Source organism: Schistocerca gregaria, chromosome 8, assembly GCF_023897955.1.
Source record: "Schistocerca gregaria isolate iqSchGreg1 chromosome 8, iqSchGreg1.2, whole genome shotgun sequence".
NCBI lineage: Eukaryota > Metazoa > Arthropoda > Insecta > Orthoptera > Acrididae > Schistocerca > Schistocerca gregaria.
Genome location: NC_064927.1, coordinates 199,545,394 through 199,557,901, shown reverse-complemented (window position 1 = coordinate 199,557,901; position 12,508 = coordinate 199,545,394). Strand labels below are relative to the sequence as shown.

General features: G+C 42.5%; 1 protein-coding gene across 8 annotated transcripts in view; it reads right to left on the bottom strand.

The window, feature by feature from the left end:
- The window catches only part of LOC126283943 (ankyrin repeat domain-containing protein 50-like), a 471,892-nt gene that overhangs the window by 117,866 nt on the left and 341,518 nt on the right, over positions 1 to 12,508 (bottom strand). For all 8 annotated transcript variants that reach the window (XM_049982337.1, XM_049982338.1, XM_049982340.1 and 5 more), the window contains exon 6: positions 8,382 to 8,637. In XM_049982337.1, the coding sequence (XP_049838294.1) occupies positions 8,382 to 8,637 (256 nt within the window). The remainder of the gene's footprint in view (positions 1 to 8,381; positions 8,638 to 12,508) is intronic.

Here is a 12,508-nt window from a genome sequence, read left to right as displayed (position 1 = left end):
TACATTACATATTCTGTATGACTATTTAGAGGGGTATCCAAATTGTGGAAAGAAGTCAGATATACATGTGCTATATGACTGAGGACCTATTTTAAACAACACACTTTCTCAGTTAATTCCACTGATGGAATCCTGAATTATCAGTTGAGTTATAGTATCTCAAAAAGTTTCCTACTCATCATCATCATCTTCTAGTAAAGTTCACAAGAAGATTAAAAATACGAAACATGTCAACACTTTGTTTCAAGATGATGATGATACTGACACCACACTACCATAAGTAATACAACTGAATATGAACATCGCTATAATATGTCTTCACAAACATTACTTCAGTGTGCCATTTGTGTGCTGATTGTTCACTGGTGCAAGCGCAGTGGAAGATTACAGTTACATTGCAAATTAACACACGTGCTATTTTAAATCTCTGGTACTGACTTGTTTCAGCCAAAATAAAACCTTGCCTATGGGAGCAATAGCAATCGCGATTTTAGTACATTCCTAGATTGCTAACTTACTAGTGATTCATGAACGTATAGAAGCAGGCTTTCATAACACTGCTGGTGTCTCTATTAACTTGTAATCAGTTCAGCTTTTTTAGCACCATGTCAAACCAACATGCAACCACTAATAATGCTTGTGCCTGTATATATATATATATATATATAAAATAGAAAGAAACTTCCACATGGGAAAAATATATTAAAAACAATGATTCCAAGACTTACCAAGCGGGAAAGCGCCGGCAGACAGGCACAATGAACAAAACACACACACAGAATTACTAGCTTTCGCAACCGATGGTTGCTTCTTCCCTCTTTCCTGAAGAAGCAACCATCGGTTGCGAAAGCTAGTAATTCTGTGTGTGTGTGTGTGTGTGTGTGTGTGTGTGTGTGTGTGTGTGTGTGTGTGTGTGTGTTTTGTTCATTGTGAGGCCTTTAAATATGTCTGCTTGTGTCTGTGCATGTGCGGATGGATGTGTGTGTGTGTGTGTGTGTGTGTGTGTGTGTGTGTGTGTGTGTGTGTGTGTGTGTGTGTGTGCGTGTGTGTGTGCGTGTGTGCGCGCGCGCGAGCGTACACCTGTCCTTTTTTCCCCCTAAGGGAAGTCTTTCCGCTCCCGGGATTGGAATGACTCCTTACCCTCTCCCTTAAAACCCACATCCTTTCATCTTTCCTTCTCCTTCCCTCTTTCCTGACGAAGCAACCGCCGGTTGCGAAAGCTCGAAATTTTGTGTGTGTGTTTGTGTGTTTTTTTATTGTGAGATAAACTATTAAAATAAGCTTCTTGCCCTTAAAAATGTTGATTTACTAAAGAGCAACATTTATTAATTAAAAATTTTCTAAGTATTAATTTAAAATTTATCTTATCCTCTAAGTCTTTAATGAACTGCGCCAATGCATTATAGAGTTTAATATCCATATATCTTAAATGTTTCTGAGTTCGCAATCTTTTGATTTCTTCTATGTGGATACGATTCCCCTTGACAGTCAGCATTTGTGTGGAGACTGCTTAGATTTTCTTTGCTTTGCTTAAGAGTTCACATTTAAATATACAGGGGATATTAAAATTAATCACCCAATTTAAAAAAACGTAACAATTTTGTTATGTGAGATACGCGCATGAACAAAGTGCTGTTGGAGCGAGCAAACTCTTGAGCTCTACATGGTTCCCACCAGGTAGCCACACTGGCATCTGGAATTTAGGGAATTTTTAAATCAAAGGATTACTAAATGATGGATCGGTCACACTGTATCAAATGATTCAGCCTTACGTTACTGGCCTCCAAGGTCACCAGACCTTGCTGTATGTGATTTTTTTCTTGTGGGGGTTTATAAAAGACTCTGTTTATATGTCACCACTACCAACAACAATGAATGAACTGAGACATCGCATAACAACAGCTATGAAAGCTATAACTAAAGACATGTTTGCTGCAGTGTGGGAACAATTTGGATACCACATTGACGTATGCCATGCATCTCAAGGCACATTGAACACCTATGAAAATGTATAAAAAATCATTTTATATGTTTATTAGTTTCAGAAATACAGACGTGCTAAATTGGGTGATTCTTTTTGATACACCTAGTATAAAGTGATGGCAGGGTAAGTATTCCCAGTTTCCTGAAAGGAGGTCTGCAGTGAGCTCCTGTGCGACTGTGGGTAATTAATTGAACAGTCCACTTTTGCAAAATAAAAATTTATTTGAAATTAGATTTTGAACTGATCCAGAATGCTGTTCCACGTGAGGCAACAGAATGAAAATACCTATGCCTTTTAAAGTGCAAACATTTTCAGTAACTCTCAGTGCAAAGCAAGCTGATTTAAGTCTGTGTGTAAGGAAACTTAGTGTGTAATCCAGTTCTAGGTTAACATCTTCGTCGTGACTCATTTTACCAAACTGTATATAATTTGTTTTCTTTGCATGCAGTGTAGGTCTAAGCTTATTTGCACAGAACCAACTCTCCATACTTATTAGCATGTTATCAGTGATGGAATGTCAAGAGTTTTTAAAGTTGCTCGCTATTAGACTTGTGTCATCTGCATATAATACAATTTTGGCAGTATCATATTGAAATCACTCACATATATGTGAGAAAGGCTAGTGGTCCTAAATGCTGCCTTAAGGTGCTTCTCAAGTAACTCCTTTCTAGGAGGGGTTGTGTTAGTGAAAACTTAATTGAGCCATTGGAAGTAAATCTGAAGTACAACAGATGGCATATGGGTGGAGGATGGGGTTCTAATACAGTGAAACCAATGTCACCTCTATAGACAGTGAAATAATAAGCCAAAGTAGTCAACAGTTTGCAAATATCTTGTAGTCACCAAGGATTTCATGAAAGAACGTAATGAAACTTTCCAAAATTCGATGCAACACGACGGCTATGAGGCAGTCGCAGCTTGTGGTTTCGTCGTACTGGGGAAGGCTACGAATGTGGTATCAGTGTGGTCAAATTCTTGAGCGTAAGTGAGGCCTACAGATTTTTCTCTATTTCCTTCAATAAATTTCTAGAAATATGTTCTTAAGACACATACATTAAAGGAATACACTACGAAAACCGTAAAAACGCACCTTAAGAAACAAAAAGAAACTTTCAAATAACAAAAGTGAAAAAGCAACCGCCATTAAAAAGCAACGGACTTGATAGCAACTTAAAGTAATAATACATTTTGCATCTTCATTTCATCTAATCGTTCGTGAAACTCGCGCTAGGTGGTGAAATTTACATTGCTGTTCTGTAGTGCAAGTAGCGTGCCTTTGGGACAGTGGATAAAATTTTCGATGGTTTAAAAAAACGGGCACCTTGAACCGTATCACAAAATTCATATTAAACGTCGATTAATGGCGTGTTAACACACACACACACACACACACACACACACACAGTGAAGGATTCGATAGTGAAGGTTTAGCCACTGTTGATTACCTGTAAGCAACGGAACCTGTAAATCGTGTAGAAAACAACTCGTTGATCGTTCTGCTACAGCCACGGCCCAACCTCTACCACATGGAGCTAACCGGCATTTCAGCTAGCTATTAGTCGTTTGAAAGACAACAATCAGCATCAACAGTTTCAAAAAGTTGACTATAGTTGGTTAAAACCACTTAGAAAACGCACAATTGCTTTCTGATAATTCAAATGCTGTAATATGTCACTTAAAAATATGTTTTACTACCGGCATTCCATACTTCAAGTCGCGCCGTTCGGTTTATCACTGGAGTTGCAAGTAATGTACTAAATTCTACCTGTAGATGGCAGCACAATCTCAAGAAGTGTAATGCCTGCATAGTACAGCTCAATTTTGTAACTGCAGTCATCACAAGAGCAGACAACAAAGTGTGATCATCAAGCACAGCACTGGGCAACTTGTTTTCTGTGGGAGCAGATGTAAACACTGCGGATGTTTAACGGCGATTGGTAGCAGTATGTGAATTTCGCACCCATTGCAGGACAGCTGCTCGCAGATCCCGAATTCTGCCAAAAGACGTCTGCTCAGAGGTTTCTTTATAGCCCCAAGTGGGTGGTAATCATAAGGGGGCAAGTCAGGACGACACAGTGGGTGTGGCAACATTTGGAACCCCTTTTGTGCGATGGTTGTTGTGTTTTCTCGACTCATATGGGGATGGGCGTTGTGTTGCAAGAGCATATTTCGTGGCGCTGCATTCTCTCCACACACCCTAACCACTGGTCTGTGTACACACACAGTGCTTATGCGTTCCTTCCACAGAAAACACGTCGTCCAGCGTTGTCCTTGATTATCACACTTCATGTCGTCCTATGATGTAATGACAGGAGTTGGGAAATCGGGGTATACTGTGGATGGATAACAGTTTCACGATTGTGCTGCCACCTGCATTTAGACAAAAGTACTACACACTTGCAACTGTAATGAGCAGTCAACCGCATGAATGACGGGAAAATGTACACGCGCAAACAAACTTGACACTTCGCACCGTGGCTGATGGGAGCGACCGTAAAGGCATTTCCCATGTGCCGTTGCTCTCATCAGCCACCGCGCCGAGTGTCAACTGTGTTTGCACGTGTAAATAATTCAACATGGAAAGTCCTTCGCAATATACAGGATGCCGCGTAAAAGTAGTGCATCTATTTGAAATGAAAATAAAACATTTCATATATTAACTATAAACTTTTCGTTTGTTCGTTGCAGATTGTTGCTGTGACTTTGGAGATTAATCAGGAATAAGTGGAGTAATAAAGAACATTTTTCTATCATTGAACTGTACTTCACGCATAGACAACGAACGAGTCCTGCGGACATACAACAGAAAACTCCGTACTGGAGCATAAAACATGCCATCAAGAAGAGGTGTCTGTCAGTCTAGTGAAACTGGCAACGTTGCAGACTGAGTCAGTGGTGGCCGTCCAAAATCCTCGCGTAATGCAAGGAAATATTGAGAACGCCCGCAGTCTCCAAAAGTCAGTTCACCGTAGAAATTGGAATGCCAAAATCCTCATTATGCAGAATTTTAACAGCTTACTGATACACATTTCCCTACAAAATTTCAATTTCCAAAAGGATATTGCCTGCAAGAAGACTGAAATTTGCAAAAGAATTTCTCTTACTGGCAGAAGAACACTTGAAACATTATTATAAGTGATTAAGCTCATTGCCACTTCAGCAGTCTTGTCAATAGAACTGTGTCGCATTTGGGGCACAGAACAACCCTAACTTATGCGCAAAAGATCTCTCCACAACTAACGTGTTACGTTGTTGTGAGAGACCGTGTTTCATTTTACGTTCCGTGCATTCTTCTTTTTCGAAAATGAAGAAAAAATTATTATTAATGTGAATGTTGGACATTACCTTGACACGTTAAACACTTTTCCAACGGCATTAATGGCTGTGAAAAAAATATTAATTGTGTTTTCAGAAAGACCGTGCAACCTGCCATATGGCATGACAGACCACAGTACTTCCTCGAGAAATGTTTCCTGGAGAATATTTTCGTCGGAATCAATACTGTTCATCAATATTTCTAGCTAAACTTCGTCTGAACAGGCCTTGAATGGTCCAACGGCACCGACCGACGGACCGCCGTGTCATCCTCAGCCGATAGGCGTCACGGGGAGCAGATATGGAGGGGCATGTCGTCAGCATTCCACTTTTTCGGCCGTTGTCAGTTTTCGTGACCAGAGCCGCTGCTTCTCAATCAATTGGGCTGACGAGGACTGACTGCAGCCGTACTGCAAACAGCGTTCGGCAGAGTTGGACGCTCACCCATCCAAGTGCTAGCCAAGCCCAACAGTGCTTAATTTCAGTCTTTCTTTATTCGTGTCAGAGCTACACTAAAATGAACACTTATACAATACATACAAAGAAAACTATACAGTATTCACCCAGAATTGGGCAACTTTGATAGCATTGGGTGCTGCAGACGTTAAGTCCTTCATGCTACAGCCGGTAGGGCATGAGTTACATTTGAAGAGGTGCCGGGTTATCTGTAATTCACCGCATTCGCACAGGGTTGTGTTGGCTGTTTGAAGTTCCATTTAAGGAGATTGCCCCTCGATCTTGCTATCTCGGTCCGTAGTCTCTTCAAGGACTTCCAAATGACCCACTAACTATCCTAACAGTTAAGTATACTGACTTTAATTTCAGTGATCTGACAGGAACCGATGTTATCACTGCAGCTGGCCCTTGACCATCAATATTTCTCGTACTGAGAGTACGACGAAACTGGCCGTCAGAATGTTATTATATTGACGTACTGATAATAACATTCAACGTGTGCGGCCTCCCTTCTTTCCGTTGGTTGGTTGTGGACCAAACAACGAGGTCACGGTCACATCGAATTAGGGAAGGATGGGGAACGAAGCTGGCCATGCCCTTTTAAAGGAACCATCCTGTCATTTACCTGAAACGATTAAGAAAAATCACGGAAAACCTAAATCAGAATGTCCGAATGCGAGTTTGAACCGTCGTGCACAAGAATGCGAGTTCAGTGTGCTAACCATCGCTCCATCTCGCTCGGTCTTTCCTTCCCTGTGACATGTGTTGTATGCTTGGGATAACTGGCAACAATACATCAATATATCTGAATCAGTTACGCGATATTTTTAATCGATATTAATCCCGTCATTATATCGTTAACATTAATATTTTGTGGCGATAAAATTAGGAAATTAATACTTCGGTCATCTAACTCGTAACAGAGAAAATTTAACTTTTACTTCCTTTTTAATACTGCAATAATTACAACACATGAACGGTGCCTGTAGTGTTTGCTTTAAAGGTCTTAGAAAAATTTTGACTTGTCAATTGTGTAGTTTGGTAACCTTCTCTCATTTGAGAGTGATTGTGGTAGAAAAGTTTGAAATGTAATTTTCGAATCGTGGAAGGTAAAAAGAGAGTAACTGTAGGCATTGAAGACATTTCTCCAGGATTAATAGTATATTTATAGAATCAATAATCCTTTCACAATCTGGAGGGAAATATTTCAGCCGAGTTCCAGTCTGCATCTGATAGCTACGAAATAATCAGTCGAGGGAACTTCAGTTCCAGCAGGAAGACTGTTTTGAATGGCTGGTGAAGAAATTTCTGGTCAGAGAAGTAGATAAAAAGCAGAACAAGGCAACAAATTACTTTTTTAAATTTCTTAGACAGTAAATTTCATTCATATTAATATTATCCATATTTTGAGTCTTTTTGTGTCTATTATTTCATATGCTGTAGTATAACTTTTTTTTCCTAAGACTTTCTTGATTATATGTAAAATAATGTATTATTAAATTATGGTCTTCCTTAATTTTTTTATCAATCCAGAAAACCGACTCCTCACACTTTTAAATAACACGTGACATTATTAAGTTACAATCTTAATTGTAATACACATGCATCGAAATATCGATTTTTATTGCTCGATTAATCACTGTTGTCGGTTTTTTGGACTGCGATATCCGATTCTAGCGAATATCGTTAGTCATCATTACAAGTTCCATCCCTAACTGTTCCATTACAGGCGACAGGCACGAATTATATGTTGTTAGCACCATACGTAATGGTCGGAATTGCCCAAACCAATTACAGCAGAACTCATTGAAACATTTACAGGCTGTACGGCCAATAAGAAAGAATTACTCATGTAGTGAGCCGATGTTGGCGGAAATTTCCGAAAATGTATGTCAGGCGAAGTGCTACATAACTTTACTCTCTCTTTCACCAGTTTCCTCTGCGGGCCGGTTTGAAACCAATGGCTGGCAGGATCTGGGTCGTGGCCACCACTTGCGACCCGCTGTGCTACAGATACCTTTCTGGCAAAACGTGAAAAGTGGACATATCTGACCCTGGTCATTCACAAATAAATACCAGACTTTCGTTTGCTACCGCCTGTATCCCGCATTGTGCGCAGGGTCGGCTGGGTTAAGTACGGAATTGGCATGGTTAATTGTAAGGGGTGGCCGGATGCCCTTCCTGCCGCCACCCCATCCCCCCCCCCCCCCCGGGATGTCTGCGAGTCGTGTAACTGAGGAGGGACGTGGGGATCAGCCCGGTATTCACCTAGTAGGATGTGGAAAACCGCCTAAAAACCACATCCACATCGTCGGTAATCCGCCGGGCGCCTACCCGAGTCCAGGAAGCAGTGCGTTAGTGCTCTCGGCTACCCTGGCGGGTCAAATGAATTCCAGACTATAGGGTGTAAACAGCTATGAACATTTCAGCCGTAACGAAACAAATTCTCTGCTTTTGGGACACCCTGTATCTTTTAGGGCGGCTCCGCCTTCGAGCTTTGTACTATGAGCCGTCCTTGCTATGAGCTAGCCTCGTGCCGAGACATCTTGACAGCGGCGGCAGGAGGCCAAGACAAGTAGGCCAGAGCAGAGTGGAGTAGCGTAGAGCAGCGCAGCCAGAGACTCACCTCCCTGAGCACGATGAAGTTCTCGGCGACGCCGTCGAGCACCTTCTCGAGGTAGAGGAAGCAGCCGTTGCTCTTGATGTGCAGCTGGTTGAGCATCTCGGCGGTGTCGCGGCTGATGTGCTGCCGCAGCGCGTCCTCCTGGTCGAGCCGCGCCAGGATGTACTGCTGGACGTCGCGCACCACCTGCGACTTGCGCAGGTCGTCCAGCGCGATGCGCCGGAAGCCCGCGAACAGGCGCGCCACCGCGCGGCTGTGCCTGCGCCACCACAAGCCCTCCTTTAATCTGCCACTCTCCCGACAGCCTCGCATTCCTCAAGCGAGATGAGTCTAAACTGTTTTTAAGGATACATGTTACAGTTTCGCTGGGTATCAGTCTCTTCATTTTCTGTCGCACTCGGAATCGGTCATTTCTTTGTTTCTGTACGTTCAGTTTTATTTTCTGTACAGATAAGGGTTGTGTATGTTGTGCTGTTATATCTAGATAATAAGGTTAATGTGTAACTGAGACTTCGTGAATAACCAAAGAACATGGATAGTCCAAAAATACAAGTTTTTATCGGAAAATGCTGTTTACTATATACACTATTGGGCATTAAAATTGCTACACCACGAAGGTGACGTGCTACAGACGCGAAATTTAACCGACAAGAAGAAGATGCTGTGTATGCAAATGATTAGCTTCTGAGAGCATTCACACAAGGTTGGCGCCGGTGCCGACACCTACAACGTGCTGTCATGAGGAACGTTTTCAACCGATTTCTCATACGCAAACAGCAGTTGACCGGCGTTGCCTGGTGAAACGTTGTTGTGATGCATCGTGTAAGGAGGAGGAATGCGTACCATAACATTTCCGACTTTGATAAAGGTCGGATTGTGGCCTATCGCGATTGCGGTTTATCGTATCGCGACATTGCTGCTCGCGTTGGTCGAGATCCAATGACTGTTAGCAGAATATGGAATCGATGGGCTCAGGAGGGTAATACTGAACACCGTTCTGGATCCCAACGGCCTCGTATCACTAGTAGTCGATATGACAGGCATCTTATCCGCATGGCTGTAACGGATCGTGCAGCCACGTCTCGATTCCTGAGTCAACAGATGGGGACTCTTGCAAGACAACAACTATCTGCATGAAAAGTTCGACGACGTTTGCAGCAGCATGGACTATCAGCTCGGAGACCATGGCTGCGGTTACCACAGACAGGAGCGCCCGCTATGGTGTACTCAACGACGAACCTGGGTGCATGAATGGCAAAACGTCATTTTTTCGGATGAATCCATGTTCTGTTTACAGCTTCGTGATAGTCGCGTCCGTGTTTGGCGACATCGCGGTGAACGCACATTGTAAGCGTGTATTCGTAATCGCCATACTGGCGTATCACCCGGCATTATGGTTTGGGGTGCCATTGGTTACACGTCTCGGTCACCTCTTGTTCACATTGACGGCACTTTGAACAGTGGACGTTACATTTCAGATGTGTTACGACCCGTGGCTGTACCCTTCATTCGATCCCTGCGAAACCCTACATTTCAGCAGCATAATGCACGACCGCATGTTGCAGGTCCTGTACGGGCCTTTCTGGATACAGAAAATGTTAGACTGCTGCTCTGGTCAGCACATTCTCCAGATATCTCACCAATTGAAAACGTCTGGTCAATGGTGGCCGAGCGACTGGCTCGTCACAAAACGCCAGTCACTACTCTTGAAGAACTGTGGTATCGTGTTGTATCTGCATGGGCAGCTGTACCTGTACACGCCGTCCAAGCTCTGTCTGACTCAATGCCCAGGCGTATCAAGGCCGTTATTACGGCCAGAGGTGGTTGTTCTGGGTACTGATTTCTCAGGATCTATGCACCCAAAATGCGTGAAAATGTAATCACATGTCAGTTGTAGTATATTTGTCCAATGAATACCCGTTTATCATCTGTATTTCTTCTTGGTGTAGCAACTTTAATGGCCAGTAGTGTATATGTAATTAGCGACTGGCCCAGCTTCGCACGGGTAGCATTAAATATGTATGGCCAAATGCCTTGACTGACGTAGCGTATTTTTTTTGGTGCTAGTGAATAAAATTCAAAGAATAAAGTGAATTAGGTGAATGTCGTCACTTTCATCTAACTAACGAGATGTCAGAAGCACACGCCAGAAAAGTTGTTGGAAGGCATGACTGTTGTATATTTCGTGTTGAATTGGCGTTTGGAGTGACACCGCATGGCAATGATGCCAACAGTAGACTATGTCTACAACCGATGTAAATACTGTATGCGAAGCATGAGTGTACGTGTTATTGATTCAGTATGCATCGGAGGCTGTCTGCAGTGGCACAAAAATAAAAGAAAAAACACTCATGATCTACATGTTTAGTTCGCGTTACAACACACCTCTTATGAGGGTTAGTCCGCTGTTACATGCATTGCTAAGACTCATTGTCGCAGCATTATTTGGCGTGGGCTCTTTATGGCAGACTTATTCGCAGTGACACGCAAAGAATCGTATCCACATCTAGGTTTGATTTGCAGAAAGCTGAAAATTGAGAGTTGAGTTGTCTGAAAAAACATACTGAATTTAACGAAATAAAGTTGCTGAAGTTTTTCGGAAAACGTTTTACTTGAAAATAAAAAACATCACGTATTTCGGATCCGCATTTTTTTTTACTACGCAGTTGTTTTCAAACAATTGCAGGGAAACTACTGGTTAAAAATATTTGATTATTTCAAAGTCTCACATCACAGCCCGATGATGAGCTGGTTACCTTTCGTTACTGGTCACATTTATTACTGTACTTCGAAGTTTCGTATCAAACTGCCCTTTGTACGAAGAATTTAGACTGAATTACGGGTGCGAACTGCGAATGGTAATCTGAGGGAAGTAGAAATTCACCGTCTGAAATTGTCTCCATATTTCGAAATTCATGAAGCATATGTAGAAGTATCCAAAATGAGATTTTCACTCTGCAGCGGAGTGTGCGCTGATATGAAACTTCCTGATAGATTAAAACTGTGTGCCCGACCGACACTTGAACTCGGGACCTTTGCTTTTCGCGGGCAAGTGGTAGAGTACTTGCCCGCGAAAGGCAAAGGTCCCGAGTTCGAGTGTCGGTCCGGCACACAGTTTTAATCCGCCACGAAGTTTCATATTTCATATGTAGAAGTACTTCGAAATCTTGTGTATTCATTCGCAAAATTTTTTGTGAATCCCATTCAAGAAGATCTCGTCAGTGTTTTTTTTTTGTTTTTTTGTTCTTTTTTTTTTTAATCTTTAGTTTAGTCATCTGCTGCGGTGCTGTAAAACTTACTTTACACAAACAACCTACGCTGCGTTTTACTCTATGCATAAAAAACTGCAAACAGCAGGTTCTGAACTCTTATGCTTTTTTCGTTATGCAGTTGTTCTGAAACGATGCAATCAACTGGATGTCACCTAAGCGACCTGCATGTCCCTAACCAGTTATCCCGTCACGCAAAGTGGCGCTACAGTGTAACATCGTAATGAGCCACGTTTTCTTAACGGCGAATCTCCACGTTATTGAGAGAGGGCATGCTAGATTAAAAACATAGTGAAAACTGACGCAGCTGGGATTCGGTCCTAAAAACGTTCAGTTTCTAGCCGAACATTGTTGCACTAGATGAGAATTTGGTCACGCTTTGTGCTGTCGCAACGTACTGCTGCTGCCTCGGGTACGCCGGCTGGTCCCTAAGTGGCAGTCGTATCGCTGACACAAATTTAATTGATCGTAATTCAGAAAATCTGCACGAAGTAACCTTCCTTGTGAATCAATGTACGGATTAGTGAAAACCGGATCAAAATCCCTACAGCAGTTTTTGAGATTAACTCGCACATATTGACAGCACACTTTTACGCTGGGCTTGCAAGCTTGCGATTGGCTCGTAGCACATTGGCTGCTGAGACAAGCCCCGCCTCTTTCAGAACGGTCAGGTTACAGCATACAAAAGGAATTAAGTGTAATACGTCAATGTGTGGCAGAAGTGTCACGAAAGTTGATGGCGAGTCACTACCTGGACCAGCTACAGCCTCTCAGTTCACTTTTGTAAAAACCATTACAGTAGAGTCTCGATTATCCGATCTTCGGTTATCCCAGCTTCTGTGTTATCCGACCCTTTCACCG